The sequence below is a fragment of the Pongo abelii genome, chromosome 11 (genome assembly GCF_028885655.2).
Source record: "Pongo abelii isolate AG06213 chromosome 11, NHGRI_mPonAbe1-v2.0_pri, whole genome shotgun sequence".
In the NCBI taxonomy this organism is placed as follows: Eukaryota; Metazoa; Chordata; class Mammalia; order Primates; family Hominidae; genus Pongo; species Pongo abelii.
This window is the reverse complement of record NC_071996.2, coordinates 35140880-35161050: the sequence shown is the minus strand read 5'-3', so window position 1 is coordinate 35161050 and position 20171 is coordinate 35140880. Positions and strand designations below refer to the sequence as shown.

At 40.4% G+C, this 20171-nt stretch overlaps 1 protein-coding gene across 24 annotated transcripts in view; it reads left to right on the top strand.

The window, feature by feature from the left end:
- The window catches only part of NCKAP5 (NCK associated protein 5), a 993533-nt gene that overhangs the window by 777315 nt on the left and 196047 nt on the right, over positions 1–20171 (top strand). For all 24 annotated transcript variants that reach the window (XM_063712751.1, XM_054549292.2, XM_054549288.2 and 21 more), the window contains 2 exons: positions 6788–6856; positions 17021–17059. In XM_063712751.1, coding sequence (XP_063568821.1) covers positions 6788–6856; positions 17021–17059 — 108 coding nt within the window. The remainder of the gene's footprint in view (positions 1–6787; positions 6857–17020; positions 17060–20171) is intronic.

Sequence of the window (20171 nt, the reverse complement as noted above, 5' to 3'; positions counted from 1 at the left end):
GCTCTAATTGCATCCTCTGGGCATACTGACTTTAATAACATACTTATTTAAAGTAGAAAAAGACCTGTATTGTGATGTCTGTAATTCTTAGTGGGGACACTTCCATTTTCTCTTTGCTTTCTCTCTCTGCTTATCCTTTCCGATTCCTGCTATATAAATATTCACTGTTTCTTTAAATCACATTTAGTTAAGAGGGTTTTTTTTTCCTGTGTTTTTTTCTCTGTTGCCTTAAGTTGGTAGCAGGTTAATCCTGAATCTCTAATAAATGCAAATGGATTAAAGAAAATCATCAGTTCAAGATTATTTTAACTTCACCAGCATGATTGTTAATATCTTTTTTTGTCCCATGGGATATGTAGGATTACATCAATTAAATTGGTCTCTGTAACTGAACACAGTAACCATAAATGTGACTATTGTGCTTTCACCAGCACTCTTTAGGTATTTAATTTGCTTGGCGGTAATAGATTGTCAGAGCAGTAAACGTGAGGCAAGTAATGTAAACGGTATAATGATGGTAATTATCTGAATGGATCGATTGCAGTGTTATTGCAACGTGATATTGTGGGTAGGAGCGAGATATAGACATCCCATATAAATTCCCATTTTCAGCTTTATTTCCGTACACATTTTCTCCAAGACATTTAAAGTGAAAACAGTGTGAAGTGGCATTTGCAGTTCTCTCCTTTATCTCTTCCCATTATCCTTTGTGCTGTTGGCTTACTAAAATCGCAGACCCCACAAAAGGTAAATTTCTCCAAAGAAATCATGACTTTGTAGAACTGGAAGTCTAGCATTTTCCTCCGTGATTCATGGTATCCAAATATTTGAACTGGAAATTGCTTTGTAGATTGGCAAGTTGGATATCTTTGTTTATTAACTAAGAAATTGTAAACCCAGCAATGGTAAGTGACTTGCTAAAAGTTACTCAACATGGCATTGCCTAATAAGACTGCAACAGAATGGAACTGGAACTTGAGCCTGCTCTTCCTTTTGGGCTGAAGGAGGAACTGAGGGGTTCCATCTCAGCTGCAGAGACGGAAAAGCTTCCATGGGACTGGCCAAAAGCAATCCCTGAAGGAAACAGCAAAGTCAGTTTAGTTTGGTGAAGAATGAAGAGAAGAAAATCTGGGAATAACCAATAACTATACTTAAAAAGGGCAAACGGACGATCAGCCTGAGCACAGAAGGATTGTGCTGTGTGGCAGATGTCTGTCCATTATGAGACCTGAAAGAATGTGGCAGGATCCCACCTGAGGGACTGGGGTGTTCGCAGGTTTGTTAAAACAGGGATTCAGCCCCAAAGCAACAAGGTCAAAGCCAAGGTTCAAAACTGTAACCTGAAGAAGAAACAGTGTTTGAGGAGTTCTGGAATTTGAACTGTGACTCAGTTGAAATGATCTGACCTTGATCAAAATGGCAAGTCACTCTCAAACAGACTTTTCCCGGGAGTTTTCCTCAATTTGTGTGCCCTATTCTGGTTCAATCATTTCTCCCAAGTTTCATTGTTGATTAAAGTAACAAACTAGCCTACATTTGAAACTTTTCAAGCACCTGCCAAAGAAGACATTGGTATCACCAGGAAACACAAATAAAACCACATATAACCCATGCCTTCTGCATTATCAATAACAGAGAACACTGGAATTTCAAATTACTGTAAGTAGAAAAATAAATACCAGATACCCATGTAACCCCTGCTGCCAGCGTGTGTGCCCAGGGAGATGGAAAGCAGAGGGCACCGAGGAAATAAGAAAGCCCAAGGCCAGCACTGCACACAGGTGGACACGTGGCAGACCCAGTGGGCTGTTGGGCAAGGCTGGAAAGTGAGCAGCCCCAGGTGGCTGTCTCAGAGAGGCAGCCTGCTGGGGAAGAAGGAGATAAAGGGGAAAGAGGAGGCGCAGTGTGGAGACGTGGTTGTGAAGGGGAAAAGGAAAAGAGGGAATTTCAAAGCAATTTCTTTTGCTACAGAAGCAAAAGAACATAAGACCAACCAGCCATTATCCATTAAGGAGGCCAGACCAAGGGTGGGGGCAAAGGTGGAAGAAGCCTGTGTGAAAATGACATACCCTGGCAAAGTAGAAAGTATGCAATTAATAAAATAGCAGGAAAAAAGGAGAGAAAGGAAGAAAGGTGATCGGTGGATATGTAATAGGAGGGAGTCAGAGGACATGGTGGGTGTCTGTGTGTGTGTGTATTTGAGTCAGGGTCTGGTTTTGTCACCCAGGCTGGAGTACAGTGGCACAATCATATCTCATGCAGCCTTGACCTCCTGGGGCTCAAGCAATCCTCCCAACTCAGCCTCCTCAGTAGCTGGGACTCTATGCATGCACCACCACACCCGGCTAATTTTTATTTTATTTTATTTTTAGTAGAGACGGAGATCTCACTATGTTGCCCAGGCTGGTCTCGAACTCCTGGGCTTGAGGGTTCCTCCCACCTTGTCCTTCCAAAGTGCTGAGATTATAGGTGTGAGCCTGTAATCACCACACCTGGCCAAAGGACATGATTTTAACAGTAACAAAGGAAGTCAAAAAAGGGATAATGACACTTTTAAAGAATCTTCGAGAGGTAGACAGGAACGAGGCAGGAGAGGGAGGGACACTGCACCCTATATATACCCTTTAATATAGTTTTAACTTTTGGATTCTTGTTAATGTTTTATGTATTCTAGAAAACAAAATGTAATTAAGAAGAGAGGAAATTAAATTTGAATACTATCAGAAACAAATGAACTGAACTGAATTTCAAATGAATAATATAACCACACGAAAAGGGAGGGAGGGGAAAAACCAACTTAGTAACTTTGGAACACAGTATTTTTACTTTATACTTTTGTTCTAAAGAAAAACACAAAACTGAACTTCTCCTAGCACTGGTTTGAGTAGCGTACCAATTTTGTACACATGGTGAGATTGAACAAAGGAGTTAAAATAATGCTGAGAGCCTGAGTGCTAACTGTACAAAAAGGAAGATACTAATATGAAAAGGAGAAGATACGAAAGAATCCTGTGGGGCTTGGGGTAGGGTGGGGGTGTTAAGCCTGTGCGTGTAGGACTGTGGAAAAATCCTTCCACTGAAAGGGACTAGAAGCAGTGACTCCTTGGTAGCAACTGATACAGGCTAACACCCAGATCTTAGTTCCCAATTATCATTCCCCAAGTAAGAGGAAGTAGAATTCCTTAGAGAAATGCCTGATTTCAGGGATGAGGCAAGGAAAAAGCAAGATGGTCCTGGAACATCTCTTTTTGCTGAAAAAGAAAGTATTTAAGAAATGATGGGTACATGTCAAAAGGATATAGACACCAGCTTAAAGGGGCTCGCCTGCCCAAAGCTGGAGTGATTTGAACATCAAAATTATCAGAATTGATGTTTTCATACTAATAAATAGGAAAATCACTTACTTATGGAAGAATGTCAACTCATAAATGTAGATAGAAAAATGGAGTTAGAAGTCACCATATGCAACCAAGGTAATCAATGATTTGGTTAAAAATCGTTGGTGGTTGCTAAAATAGGTAGGTGAAAGTTTGATGAGCAATAGGATATTTTCATAGCCTCAAAGTATCTCCCCACAAATTACTTATTAATTGCAAAAGGAAAATCAGTAACTTTACAGGGGGGAGATTTGGCAGACCCTACCTTAACCAAGTGATGAAAGTTAACATGTCCAGCAGCAGGTCCCATGGATGTCACATGGCTGCTATGATGCACTGAGAAGGGCCCAGCATCGCCTGTGCACTGTTTCCACCAAATATGTATGAGGGAGCTCCAGAGAAGCCCAAATTAAGGGATGTTCAACAACATAACTGGCCTCTACTCAGAAAGGAAAAAAAAAAAAAAAAAGGCAAGGAAGAAGAGGAAATAAGGGGGAAAAGAAGGGAAGAAGAAAATAAAAAACATAAAAAGACAAACTATTCCAGGCCGGGTGCAGTGGCTGACATCTGTAATCCCAGCACTTGGGAGGCCGAGGCGGGCAGATCACCTGAGGTCAGCAGTTCAAGACCAGCCTGGCCAACATGGTGAAACCCCATCTCTACTAAAAATACAAAAATTAGCCAGGTGTGGTCGCGGTCACCTGTAATCCCAGCTACTTGGGCGGCTGAGGCAAGAGAATCACTTGAGCCCGAGAGGTGGAGGTCACAGTGAGCCAAGATCGTGCCATTGCACTCCAGCCTGGGCAACAAGAGCAATACTCCATCTCAAAAAAAAAATAAATAAATAAAAGGCAAGCTATTCCGGATTAGAGGGTACCTGATGAATGGCAATGACAGTCGAAAGCAGTACATGATCACAGGTAGGATTGTATACTGGAAAAAAAATTGCTATCAATGACATTATTGGGACAATTGGTGAAACTGGAAAAAATGTAGATCACATTGTGGTACTGTATTTATATTTCCTATATTTCCTGAAATTAACAACTATACCGTGCTTGTACAAGACAATGACTTTGTTATTATGAGGAAACACATATAGAAGTATTTAGGAATAAAACGCATCATGTCTACAAGGTACTTTCCAGGTGCAGAAAAGAAATGGAAAGGAATCGATATGGCAGATGTGGCAAAATGTTAACAATTTGTGAATCTTAGGAAAGGGTTTGTGGGATTCTTTATGCTATCCTTTTTGGTTTTTGATACATAATATTTTCTGTATTTATAGGTCGTGATATTTTGTTACAAGTATAGAATGTATAATGATTGTGTCAGAGTATTTGAGGCATCCATCAGCTTGAGTATTTATCATTTCTTTTTTCTCTCTTTTTTTTTTTTCTGAGATGGAGTCTCACTCACTCTATCTTCCAGGCTGGAGTGCAGTGGCATAATCTCCACTCACTGCATCCTCCACCTCCCAGATTCAAGTGATTCTCTCACCTCAGCCTCCCCAATAGCTGGGATTACAGGTGTGCACCACCATGCCTGGTTAATTTTTATATTTTTAGTAGAGATGGGGTTTCACCCTGTTGGCCAGGCTGGTCTCGAACTCCTGACCTGTAGTGATGCACCTGCCGCTGCCTCCCAAAATGCTGGGATTACAGAAGTGAGCCACCAAGCCCAGCCTATCATTTCTCTGTGTTAGTAACAGTTCGTGTTCTCTCTTCTAGCTACTTTGAAATATTCAATACATTGTTGTTAGCTATAGTCACCCTACTCTGCTGTCAAAAAATAGAACCTTACACCTTTTATTTAACTATATATTTTATCTAACTGTATATCTGTACGCATTGACCAATGTCTCTTCATCCCCTCTCGCACCTACCCCAAATCCCAGCCTCTAGTATCTATCATTTTATTCTCTACTGTTATGACATCCACATTTTTGGCTCCTATATATGAGTGAGAACATGCAATATTTGTCTTTGTGTGCATAGATTATTTCACTTAACGTGACTTCTAGTTCTGTCCATGTTGCTGCAAATGATATTATTTCATTCTTTTTTATGGCCAAATAGTATTTCATTATATATACATACCATAATCCATTCATCCATTGATATAAGTTTGAAATTATTTCCAAATAAAAAGTTTAGAAAAGTAAACTATCACAAGAACAAAAAACCAAACACCGCATATTCTCACTCATAGGTGGGAATTGAACAATGAGAACACATGGACACAGGAAGGGGAACATCACACTCTGGGGACTGTTGTGGGGTGGGGGGAGGGGGGAGGGATAGCATCGGGAGATATACCTAATGCTAGATGACGAGTTAGTGGGTGCAGCGCACCAGCATGACACATGTATACATATGTAACTAACCTGCACATTGTGCACATGTACCCTAAAACTTAAAGTATAATAATAATAAAAAAAAAAGTTTAGGAAAACATGGGAAAAAACTATGAAGTTAAAATGCTGATCTGTGTACCACCTAAAAATCATACCATAATTTTGAAAATACTGATTTAGATCACTATACCCCTACTTCCAAATGTCAAGGAGGATTTTAGAGAAGGGGCAGGTAGAGCCAAGATTGCTTGGGGGCTTAGAGCGGGTGGTCATTGTCACAGCCCTGGGAAGGGTTCACTGGCACAGTTGAAGATTCAGACAGGAACCTGCAGTGGAACCAGGTCACCTGAGGTGGAGGGCAGCTTCATACCATCATTTCACGCTCCTTCTAAAACCTAATAAGCTTCCAGTGATTACTTTTCTTTCCCCTTACTGTTCCACATGTCAACCTAGTAACCATATTCAGCCACATAACCACATGGCTCTAAGGAGCGAGAAAGCAGTAATATTACAAGAGTGTGGGGAAGGGGATGCTTAAGTGCAGTTCAAGTCTTACATTTCTCATTATGTTATGTTCATAAGTCATTGACTAACAGTGAAAATAACATATTTAGTTTGCATTTGGAATTATGCTTTCATGACTTTTTGTGAGATTCTTCTCTGTGGCCTAAACAAATATTAGTCTGTGAGTCTGTGATGGGCCTTAATGAAGTGGATTAAGGCATTTCTCCCATTTACATTTTCATAGAATGAAATAAACATTGTAATCTTTTTACGGAACACTCTCACATCAAGCCATGATTTGATTTTCTACCTGTTCAGAATATCAAGTTTTGCATTTCTTTAAGTTCTCATGTATTTTAGTGAGCAAGTTGGTAAGACAGAAGTCATCCCTGCGATATTTATAATAGTACTTAGAGTGAACTTGTCAAAGGTACTTCTAAAAGATTGTTTTGGATCCCGAGGAGATATATTTAGTAACTGTATGGAATAAGTTGTCCCATAACACAACATTTCATTTATTTATTTGTGTTATTTTTGTATCTTACTGCAGGCAGAGAATTCAGCGTTGGCTTTGGAGAATGAAAATCAAAGGGAACAATATGAGCGATGTCTTGATGAGGTAAGGGGGATGGAGAGGCTCCTGATCCAAGGCTGGACTAGTTAGGATTCCCTTAATCTGATCTCAAAACATGTGTATGCTACCAGTCTCCACAAAACATCAGCATTTTCTCCTCCAAAGAAATGTAGTAAACATGTAGCCATTGAAAAGGAAGTGTGTGTGTGTGTGTGTGTGTGTATGCGTATGTGTATGTGTGTGTGTGTGTGTGTGTGTGTGTGTGTGTGTGTGTGTGTGTGTCTGCCCCCCTCCCTCCCTAATTCCTTATCCAGGCATCTGTATATTCCTTTTGGTTATTGTTTCATATTCTTGGGCCACAGTTCACTGGTAAATTCTTTCTGTCCAATAAGTGTGATCCCTTCCAATGAATGAGAAGAACCATGTCGGGGCATGCTGCATCTCCAATTGGATACCGTTTCTGAAAAAGCAAGTCCTTGATAGAGTGGGTGGGGATGATGTTCACAGTTGGCAGCCAGAGGGAAAAAAATCAGTAGATTCAGAACAAGCCAAGAAGAGAGAGAGAAGTGAGGAAGAATATTGGAGCAGAATGGAAGAAGATGGGGCTATACGCATAAGTAAACTGGATAAATATTACATGATGATCATGAAGAGATGATGGCAAAGATAGTGGGCATTTGAGAGTTTCTGGGAGGTGAGGGGAAAATAGACATGTGCTCAGAGCCCTCGTCCTCCCCCGTTGTCACCTCACACTATCAGGGCTCACACCAATCACCAATGCATCCTGTCTCTCTCCCTGCCACGATTGGCCATTCGCTCCCTGACAAGTTCTTACCTAGGACCTGTCAGTGATTGGAGTTGTTATTTAAATGAGATCACTTCTTTAGTCATCTGTCCAGCACCTTAAAACTTTATTGTGTTCTGAGTGATTTAGTTTGAGATTTGTTACAATGTACCTGATGCAGATTTTAGAAAGAAAAGAAAAACTGCATTTCGTCTGGTTCCAGTACCTTTCCAGTGGGAACTGCCAATGTATCGTCAGTCTTTTTCTCCCTACTATCCATGAGGGAAATCTCTTCTAACAAACTCCTCTTGATATTTCTTACCCTCTCCATTCCCCTCTCCTCCGATGCACTGTCCCAGAAGTCGATGGGGTGATCTATAAGGAACACATGCTCAGCTCCCTGCAGTAACGCCATATATAACTCTTGTTCCCTTCAAACTGGAAGCAGTCTCTCTCCTCTGAGGTCCAGTAGTCCTTGGAGTCTCCCTGCACCAGTGGTTTTAAAAACGTGATCGCTGGACGAGCAGCGTCAGCCTCCCCTGGGGCCTCATTAGGAATGCAGATTCTCAGGGCCCATGACAGACCTACAAAATCAGAGACTCTGGGGTGGCGCTCAGCGACCTATGTGTCAACAAGCTCTCCTGATGATGCTGGTGCACTTGATAGTTTCAGACACTGTCATCATCCTACCACTTTGTATTGGTTACTTATATGTGATTGAAAAACTCTCAAAATGTCCCCAGAAAATTATTTGTTTAATATTAGATATGTTAATTGTTTAATACTCCCAACCACATACAATGGTTACTCATGCAAAATGGTATTTGCAAGTCTCTGCCCTGTCAGGACCTTAAAAGACCAGAATAATCTTGACAATGTCCAAAGTTAAACACTAAAGTTAGTTGACTCTGACATGGCTCAGAGTCTAGTGAGGCCAGTTCAGCAGCCCTCACTGCTCCCCAGGCTCATGGTCCAGTCAAAGTTTAGGGCAAGAAAGACCAAATAGATCCAAGGATATTTAAAGGAACATACAGTGCCTTTGGGTCATATGTATTGATTAGCAAAGTTTCACTTTAACCTCCTGCACAGAAATTTCTGCTGTGATTTTATCTGTATTTAGAAGTCAGATTTATGTGACTCACACCACAGAAACTTTATTCCAATTCTCCCATAGGTCAACCCTCCCCGTCAATCAAAACACTCACATTTCTTTATGGAAACTCATAGTCTGTATTTTGTGTGTTTCCCATGCCTGCATTCCATACGTTTCATCAGAATGTGTGGGACAAAAATATAAGTTATCCACAAAATCATTTCATATAAAGTTTCCACTGAAGATAACTTTTTAGAGGGAGTGTTCCTCTGTTCTTAGTTGCAAAAATTAACTGTTGCCAAAGAGGTGATTCACGACAAAGAACTGCCTCTAAGCAATACACATGTTTTGTATTCGTGAATACTGACCCGTGATTACACATGCAGGTTGTTTTATAACTAATTACATGAGGGTAGATAATCCATTTCCACACATTGTAAGAGAACATTCTCAATGGTGTAGTTGAATGTAGTAATAATGCCAACTGGAAATTCTTTTCAAGGTTTTTTATACTAATTAAACAAACTAACAAGGTAAGGCCTCACGTAAGTTTTTTCCTTGCTAGTGGGTGTCATCAGACATACACAGGTGGATAAACGTAAATTTAAAATGTTTTTCAGACAGGCACCGTGGCTTATATCTATAATCCTACCACCTTGGGAGGCTGAGGCAGGAGGATTACTTGAGCCCAGAAGTTTAAAACCAGTCTGGGCAACACAGGGAGACTCTGTCTCTACAAAATAAAAAAAAATAAAATCATAAAACCTAGGCGAATGTAGTGGCACATACCTGTAGACACAGCTACTTGGGAGGCTGAGGTAGTAGGATCGTTTGGGCCCAGGAAGTCGAGGCTGCAGTGAGCCATAATCCTGCCACTGCATTCCAGCCTGGGTGACAGAGTGAAACCCCATCTCAAATAAATAAATAAAATGTTCTTCAGTCCTTTTTGCACTGATGGTTATTTTCTGGGAAATGAGGAACATATTGAGGATTTGGGGAAAATACTTGAGGATCTGTGTTCCAATAGAAGAGCACATTTATTCAGAAGGTAACAGACTCACATTCCTAGATACACACACACACTCCTAGATACACACACACACATATACCCTGGCTTGCTAGGCATGCACATTCACAAGTGCACACACCCGCAAATGCATGCACACACACCTGTATACAAACAGGTGTGCATGCATACACTTCATCCTCACCGCTACTGCTCCCTATCTCATCTCCCTGCCTTGCAGTACAAAGGAAAAAACAAGGATTAATCTTAGAGTTTGGAGGTTTGCATGTTAGAATCAAGCTTCTTAGTCTAGCTATTTGACAGACACTTACTGGCGAGCAATGACTTGCTATTTATTCACAGTATTGCCTTGGCCACAATTTCTTTCATACCTACTATTCCCATGTAAAGAAGTAAAATAAGTAAAATAACATCCAAAACATTGCACTTCAATGGATTCGGTTGTATCCTGCAAACCTTTACTGGATGTCAGCCTCACCCAGGCCCTGAGAGCTCACGGCACTCCCAGCCTGGCAGGAAAAGTGCAAGGGATGGACAGTCATAGAGTAGAGAGGTGAGAGAAAGTCACAGAGCAAATGAGCTGCACTGAGGACTTTGGAAACACAGAATGCAGTCACCAGGGGGCAGGAGGAGCAGCGGGTAGGCGAGCAGAGGAGGGGGCAGAATTGGAAAGGGTATCTTCAGCAGAAGGAGCTGCAGCAGGTGAGGTCTCAGATCCAGAACAGCAAATGCTTCTCCTCCATACCTGCTTGGTGGACTTACCTGGGGACCTTTAAAACTACTGCTGGCTGCGTCACACCTCAGAGATTCCCATCCGACTCTGCCCTTGGGTGGAGCCTGGGCTTTCTGTTTTTTTAAAGCACCACAGGAGATTATAATATTCACCTGGGGTTAAGAACCACCACAATTAGATTATCTGAATGCTGTGCTGTAGAGAGCATTTTCAGAAATTTTCAGTAGAAGGGTGAAAGCTCCCTCTACCAAGTTTAGATACAGTAATAGAAGAGCACAGACCCATGTGGAAGTTTTAAATTACTTCTAATTCCACAATGTCTGAGATAATATAAAGCTACAAGCAATAAAATAAAATAAAATAAAATAAAATTAAATTAAATTAAATTAAATAAACCATATCCCAGTGTTTCTCAAGGTGTGCTCCTGGGAGCCCTTTGCATCAGAAAGATGTGTGGTGGTTGCTAAAATTGCATATCCTTAGACCTCATTCAGACCTTCCCAATCAGTATGCAGGGACAGGAAATTGGCAATTTTCACAAACATTCCAGGAGGAGCTTCTGCATGAAAAGTTGGAGAAACTGCTTCTTCCTCTCCATTCAGAGCTGGGCCCTTACAGTCAGTGATGACGGTGGAGTTGAGTTATTTTCCAGCCTCTACACTTCAGAGCGCAAGGACATTGAAAACTAGACCTTTGGATGTAGTTCAGAAATAGACAAAAACAGAATTTTAAGTAAGGGTAGAAGTAGGTTGCTGAGACTATTTCTCACCTGTCTCTCTGATCCACGTGCTACATGCCTAGCCTAGATTGTGGAATCATTCCCAGGACACTCTCAAGCATATCCCACAGCTGGGCCCTACGTCATCTTTAAAATCAAGGTTTTGGCCGGGCGTGGTGGCTCACGTCTGTAATCCCAACACTTTGGGAGGCCAAGGCGGGTGGATCGCAAGGTCAGGAGTGCGAGATCAGCCTAGCCAACATAGTGAAACCTCGTCTCTACTGAAAATACAGGAAATTAGCCAGGCATGGTGGCGGGAGCCTGTAGGCCTAGCTACTTGGGAGGCTGAAGCAGGAGAATCACTTGAACTCGGGAGGTGGAGGTTGCAGTGAGCTGAGATTGCGCCACTGCACTCCAGACTGGGTGACAGAGCGAGACTCCCATCTCAAAAAAAAAAAAAAAAAAAAAAAAAAATCAAGGTCTTGATAGAAATGGAAGATGATCATACTTGTCACTTTCATATGTTTAAAATACTCATTTCTTGGAAATTACAGATGATCTACTCCTTGTTTGCCCCAGATTCTATCGCCCTGGAGGCAGTCCCTGCATTTGTTTCCTCATTATTTCTGCAAGACCCAGCAGATTCCCGGCCCACACTAGGTGCCTAATGCATATTTGTTGAATGACTAAATGAATGAATGGAGAGTATCAGCAGGAAATTAATTTCCAAATTAGTGTTTCCCCAAATCCCACATACATATTTAGACTAATTTCTTCAGTTATCTCTTCAGAGATGAGCACTCATTTATTATGCACTAACCCAAGTAATAATCCCAAGATTAATCAGCTGAAAAAAATAGTAGACCCACTTCAAATAGTCTGATTTGAATTAGAAGAGAACTTCATGGGCTTTGGATTAGGAAGACTAGGGTTCACTGTTCACCCTTTTCCAATGTTGTATGGGGCTGTGTATTTACCTCTTTGAGTTTCTTTCTTGTTTGTATTACAAACAAGGATTGTTTTACAAAGTAAATGAATAATACAGATGCTTAGTGACTTACATTTATACATGTATATTATGTGGACACACACACAAACACACACACACATATACATACCCCTCATGCCTTTCCAAGTAAAATCCCTTATTCTTGAGAGCTTGTTCGGAGTTTCTAGCAGGGGAGCGCAGCTACTCGTATACTCTTGACCGAAGACCGGTCCTCCTCTATCGGGGATGGTCGTCCTCTTTGACCAAGCGCGCAGCTTTGGGAGGGACGCACATGGAGCAGTGAGGGAGGAAGGGGACACCCGCCTAGCCAGCCAGATAAGTCGAATCAACCCTGGCGATCAATGGGGTGACAGATGTCACAGCCAGATCGCCCTCACATCCAAATCCCTTATTCTTAAAACATTTTTTCGGCTGGGCGCCATGGCTCACACCTGTAATCCCAGCTCTTTGGGAGGCCGAGGCAGGCAGATCATGAGGTCAGGAGATCGAGACAATCCTGGCTGATACGGTGAAACCCCGTCTCCACTAAAAATACAAAAAAAAGAAAAAAATGAGCCAGGCATGGTGGTGGGCGCCTGTAGTCCCAGCTACTCCAGAGGCTGAGGCAGGAGAATGGCGTGAACCCGGGAGGCAGAGCTTGCAGTGAGCCGAGATCACGCTACTGCACTCCAGCCTGGGTGATGAAGCGAGACTCTGTCTCAAAAAAATAAAATAAAATAAAAAATTTTTTCTTAACTGCTTACCTGAACATGCATTATATTTTCCAAAGTTCGACTGGCCTGATTCACATTTAGGGGTGACGCCTTTATATCAAGTCCTGTCCTAGGTGGTTTCACTGATTATGTCTATCATCTCATGCCTTTTTCACAACTTTAGAGGCAGGCAGCTCCCCTATTTTATGGCTGAGAAAAGTCAGATTTCTCTCCCATCCCCTGCGCATGTCAGTGTATGAGGTTAACATAGGCACTGTTTTAACCCAAGTCCATATTCTCCATGCTTTCTCCTAGCTGCCTCAGTGCAATCAACTAAGCTCAGAAGCATAGAACACCTCTCCAAAGCACATTTTCAAAAACACGTGCTTTTTCTGATGAGATTTTTCAGTTACTTTGTTGACATGACAGTGGCTTTTCATGGTGAAATAGCTCATGAAGGTAGGAAAGCAAGCCCACTAGCCAGGAGAGAACTGTCAAAGCATAGAGCATGGAGATCCTCGCTCCCCACACCCATAAACCTGAAACTTCTCCACCCTCCACCCCAGCCCTTGGCTGAGAATTGGCTCCCTCTCTGAATAAACTGCTTAGTGTGGCTTCTTATTCAGCTTCAAGGACTGTTTTGCAATAAAATAATAGAGAACTCCATAGCCCCAGCTTTTCCTCCCTCTGTTCGCCCACTTCCAGGAGAGTGCATGGAGGAATCACGAGCCCTGGAAGTTTTTCAGGGAAGAAGAGCAAAGTTTTGTGTGAGTAGAAGATCAGCCATGTGTTAGAGGAGCTAGATTGTCTGAGAGAATTCTTACTGAGAAGGAAACACGAGATGTACTCAGGTGCTCTCCTTGGCATTCCTGTCTCGCCTGCAGCCCTGCTTCATCTCCTAGGAGCAAAAGGGAGAGGCCTCCATGGACAGCCTAAGGGAGGCTGTACTACAAGCTAGTGGCTTAAGGACTGCCAGCTTTGTTTTTCCAGTGTGCTTCAAGTCCCTTGCAGCCTAGCCCAGCTGCTGCCCTTTCTCTGGAGAGGAAAGCTGGCAGATGACATTGGGAGTGATTTGTTCTCACTAGCTGGGCCTATGGGTGTGTGATTATTTGCAACCCAAATGCTTAGGGCATAATGCTAGGTTGAGGGCAGGGACACATTCCAGGCATTATCTTTTGAGCCTAGTAGAGGTTGCAGGCACAAACTCCAAGCAGCTGTCCTATTTATGCATCAGGGAAGTTAGCTGTTAAAAGTGATAACAAAACCTCGGACACTGTCGTTATAGACAGTATGGAGGAAGGCATGTGTATAATCTGCCTGATCTTTTTCAAAGAAGCAGTGAGTCCTTCTGGGTAATATAACCTCATGTCAGTAGGTAAAGAAATAAGGCATTCGTCTATCTTTGTTCAGTTTTCAAGAGGAGCAAACAATTTTCCAAAGTACATGCCAGAAGGAACTGTGTTAGATGTAGAGTCTCCAGGCCTATAGGGCAACTGCTTGGATTGTGAGATATAACATATTTCCTCCTGTGGGCTGTTAGAGTTAGGATATTAGTCCGTGTCTCCTGATAAATCATGGATAGAGCTATTTTATGTGACCACCGTTACCAGAATGGTTTCAGTGAGAGACCAATTGGGAGAAAGAAAAGAAAATATTGATACTGGGCAGTTTTATGAGGATGTAAATCAAATCCAAAGTTTGAGATCCAAAAGAAGTAAATTATTTATGGCATGAATTAACTTTGGTACCTTGTTCCTGATTCAACCTGCATGAATAGTTCAATTCTTCTGTTTTCTTTTGTTTTGTTTATTTGCCAACAATAAAATAGATGATATGCAGTTTGACTTTGAATTCTCAGTTACTTATGAATTGGAATGAATGCTGGAAAACTGACTTTCACTATTACGCTATTGGTCAATTTGTGTGGGATGGATAACATTTATCACTGTTGTGATCACATATAAATAAAGTGATAAAGGAACATATGGCCTCAGTTAATGAAAGTATAGTTTATTTTGGTCTGTGGTAGTTCTGTAACTTGTGCTTCACTCAAAAACAATATCTAAGAAAACATTTTATTTAAAATCATAGTTTCAATGAAGAGTCTTTCTGTTTTACTTAATGTCTGCAATGTAACTTTGAAAAGACTTCTGATGGGAAAAAAAATGCTTCTTGTGCATATAATTTAACTAATAAATTACAGATAATCTGATTTTAGTCTTTTACTGCTTGTGGTGTGATTGCCTTCTAATCAAAAGTTGATGACAGCCTGTGTTTTAATTTTCTATGAGACTTACTGGTAGCCAGCTGTCGTGAAGGATGTACTATTTGTCAGTATTGAGTCAAAAAACAATTAAGCTCCATGGAAACATTCTTACTATAATCTGTTCCACTATACTAGATAGAGAAAGAAGCACAAATAGTTGAGCATCACCAAAAATAAATATGTTACCAAGAGAAAAATAACACAAAAGTGTCCCTCAGTCTCCAATTGACTGTAAGAATTACCATGATGATTAGATGTTTGTCACATTGTGTTATAATTGTGTTTTTGCCAACTCACTGCCAGGTATGAGTCTTTGAAGTCAAGGACCATGGCCCAATCATCTATCTTTGCAAGTAGATACTCAGAAAATTTATATTGGATAAGTGAAGGAAGAAATGAATGAACCAGAGTGCCTTATATCTAGGATATTTAAGTATTCTGATTTAGTCTTTCATGCTGTCAATTTCACTTATCACATTAAATGTTTACAGTTTATGTATTAGCTGAAAAATACCACCTACTTCACCTGTCCACCTTAATTTTATCAACGGTAGCCATGTGGCTACATAGCTTCAAGGTAATAGTGAAGTTTAGTAGGTGATTCTATGCAAAGTATTTTGAAATATGCAGATGAAAAAGAAATCTTAATACAAATACATACAGTAATAATGAATGGTTACCTGGAGAAAATGCCAGGTACTTGAAACACCAGGAACATGTTACTGGTTTTACATGTCGTCCTTAGCTGGAATTGTGTTATATGCCCACGCCTAAACCAATCATTGGAATTGCCAAGATTGGCTTAGATTAATCAAGATTCACTGCCTTGGGCTAAGGAGGGATTTAGGTTCTTCTGCTGTCCCAAGCTGCCTGATACTTGAAGAAAATGAGGTCCCTGAAAATATTACTAAGAATTATATTTGGTTGTTTACTGGAAGAAACTCAAAATCACAGTGATTACCTTATTTCCCCCACATAGATGTTCAATAGACAGTACAGCTCCATAACATCATCAGGACCAAGCTTGTCCTTTTCTCTGTCCAAATGTCCTTAATATGTGACTGTTGTTGTCAGGGTAGCTGCTGAAGCTCCAGCCATTACTGTACTTCCATTCCTAGTCAGGAAGACAAAGGGTGAGCCCCCTTCTTCTTTGAGACTTCCTGTAAGCCCAAGAGAATAGTCTGCTTATGTCTTATTGGCCAGAATTTTGTCACATGGCAACATTTCGCTACAAGAGTGGCTGGGAAATGCAGTTGAATGTGCCCAGCCCCAAAAGATTGGGTTTGTTACTCAGGAAGAAGGGAAAAAATGGATGTTGTAGTAAACAACTACCAGATTATATTACAGGTAGCAACAACAAGAGCGTGACGTAAGCAAAAACATTGAAGACGAAAGCAGGACACATAGGAAACAATGAGTTGTCCCTATGCTTGACCATTCAACCTATCTCTATTGCAAGTAATATTAAGCAGTGAAATAGACAGCAAAGGAATAGGAAGGAGAGGCAAGGATATTGTAAATCAGCAAACTGTAGAAACTGTGTACAGATAATTAGGACTGTGTTTTGCACTATATCATTTTTTAGCCTTCTTGGAGTATATGAAACAATATCATTTTTCCAAATATGGAAATGTGAAAGTCAAGGTATGAATGATCTTTTAAGTGTAACCATCTTAATTAGCAACAAGGTCACCTTTGGAGAAAGCAAAATATTACCCAGAAGGATAGGCTTATTATGAAAATAATCAGATCTCTGGATGTAGAGGAAAGAGGCAAATGAGGAGCTAATTAGCTACAATAAGCTGCGAGAAACTTATTGGTAAATTAGAGTCGGTGCATATAAAGTCTCATTATTATAAATGACAACTTTTTCTTTATTTTTTAAAGGTAGCCAACCAAGTTGTTCAAGCTCTGCTTACTCAAAAGGTAGGTCACTTTCTGGCTTTGTTCTTTTCGAGGCACTTTTGTGACTATATTGGAGCTCACGTTGTTAAGCTAGGAAATTGTGATTGATAGATGCAATACTTTTGTATTTATTCACTTAGTGAAAATCATGTGTGTTTTAGATAGCATATGAAGTAACATCAGTGACCAATAGAATTTGTATAAAAAAATCCAAACTCTTGGTAAAATAATAGAAAGCCTTTTGAAGATGATTTTCATGTACCCAGATGAGTAGCAAACCCATCATTTTTATTTAGTAAATACAAACTTTCAATAAGTTGGTGAATTCTCCCAATTCCTATACAACGAGTATCTTCTTTTGGACAGCATTAACAAAAGTCTAAAATTCAGCAAGAGTTAGGGAAGTCATTTAATTTCCCTGAGCCCTAGTTCCTCTTCTGTAATGTGGGAATAACAATTCCCGCTTCCTGGGATTGCTGTGGTGACCCTACAAAAGGAAGCATGTAGAACAGTTACTGCAATAGTTTGTGGTACATATAAAATAATGGTAACCACTGTGCCTGAAATTTCCATACCTATGAGTTTGCTGCCTTGCCATTCTGCCTGCAGACAACATCAGATCACATTATCGGGGCAGACAGTAAATACAGGTCAATTTTGCCCAAATTTGGCTGTTTCAGTGAATTTTATGGAATGTTTTCCATCTCCGGCCATGATGTTTCTGAGAAGCTAAATTTTAGTTCCCTCAGATTTTGTTTACTTTGATTTCTATCTGTGAAATAGAGACTTCTCCAAAAGAAACTTTTAGATCCTGCAGCATATTCAGGATGATGTGACAAATGGCAGCAAAATAATTTATGCCATTTTGATTTTTTTAATTGAAAATAATTTTATTAGGGGTTGACTGCTTCTCATGGAGATACTTAAATATTCTTTAAAATTTCTATGATACAGGCATTGTGATACTTTTGCTAGACTTTCTTGCCTACTATTTCTGTCAAAATGTCATGGTTCCTTCTACAAATAATTTTAACTGCTTCCAGTTTTACACTAACATGCATAAATAAAGAGATTTGAGTACACTTATGTGGAGTTAGAATTAGGTTCCATTGTGAACAACAGAGATCCATAATGAGGCGGCTTAAATAAGCTAAAATGTTAGTTCTTTCTCACATATAAACCGACAGGTAGGCAGAACTGGAATGGTAGCTCTGCTCCATAAAGTTCATGGGGTCCCTATCTTCCATTTCTGTATTTCATGGAATGTGGCCCCATTTTCAAGGTCACTTCATGGTCCAAAAGGACTGTGCTAGCTCCAGTCATCACATCCACACATTCCAGCCATCAGGAAGGGAAAAAAAGCTGAGGAATATGAAGAGGATAAAGGGCGTACAGCAGCTGTCTTTTAAAGGACACTTCCAAAAGCTTTCATACATTACTACATAGATCTCCTTGAACAGACCTTATTCACACAGCCACACCTAACAAACCCGACGAAGAAGTCTTTGTTCTGGGTGTGTGCCCAGCTGAAATTACTTTGGAAGAAGGTGAGAAATAGATATTGGAGGACAAATTGTAATTGCTGCTTCAACATTTTTGAATGCTTTTTCTTTTTCTAAGGCTTTAATTTCTCAGTTGTTTTTCTCCTGTTTGAAACTCTATGCTGACTTAGTTACAAACCTAAGGAATGAGGGGAGTGCTATTGCAGCTCTGTGTACAACTGTTGAAAGACTTCCCATGCCTGCTTTTGTTAATGGTACCTCAGGAAAGAGACAAGGAAGCCGTCTGGTATGATAAAAAGGAAAACGGGACCCTTCAGGTCAGCTACAAAAAAAAAAAAAATAGCTACACAAATCCAAGTAATAACTAGTAAACAGATAAATCTACCTTGGTACAGTTAAGCAGTGAGACACAGAAAGACATGCTACTGTGAGATAGCATACCTCAGGGACACTATGAGGCAGAAAGAGATGCTGGGGGCTTTTGGAGATTCCAAAATAATCATGTTCTGCAGAAATGTGTGCCTCCAGTTTTTATGGGCACTGTAAAATTGCTGCAAAAAGACTAAAATTTCTTTTTAATTAAGAGCACAATATAAAATATACAGTGTACTCCAAATGCAGATGAGAAAACTAATTCCAAAAAGGAATGTAGGTAGCAAAGACAAAACAGAAAAAAATCTTGAGTGATTTATCTAAGTCACCAGAAGATCCTTGAGGTGAAATAATAAGCATTACTGTGCAGTTTTAGAATATGTCATTAGTTATGACACAAAGGCAAATCTGCTGTGGCTTCAGCTCTTCACTGGGCAGCCAGAAATACATTTTTCATGGCATATCATGAATTGGCCCAGACAAGCATCCTGAAGTAACAGAGTCTACTGATACTGATAGAAAAAAAAAATTATTTCCATGAACTTAGCAGTTTCTGTTCAGTGTACCTGGTCAAGTAATTCAGTTTATCTCAAACACCTGTGGATTCCCTTAGGAGAATGGACTGTACCCCTTTAGAACAATAATACAAAAGTGATCATATTAAACCCAACTTTTCTTCCTTTGATGCCTCCAAATCATGGGTCCAAGTCTACAAGTGCGAATGAAATCAATAATTCAGGTTAAACTCATATTGTTATCTGAAATATATTTTATCTTCATGAAGTCAATTACATTTGCAGAAAATGTAACTCACCTAGGTTCTTCAGTGTTTTGGATTTGTTTTTTGTTTGTTTGTTTTGTTTTTGCCACTAAACAAAACACGGAAGAAAGGCATTTTCTCTGCAATTATTTTCATTCATATGAACAGTCTAGGCTTATCTGCATGTTCTTTGGAGGAAACACATATTTCGATGGTGTGTTTTCTTCACCGACATGGAATAAAGCTGGGTATGGTAGAATCCAGCCATTCAGGCAGAAACAGAAAACAATTTTATAGCTTGTAGCTGAGAAAACTCCAAATTCCTATTTCCCTTGTAAAGGGGCAATTGAACCATCTGTGTCCACTTCTCTAGCAGTGGTCTGTGTGGTATCAGGTGGCTGTTTACATTTAGCAAGCATTTACAAGCCTTCAGACCCCACTTGCAGCACTTTAAATGCACAAAGTCGTTTTGTTCTCAAGGCAGCCCCGTGAAGTAGGA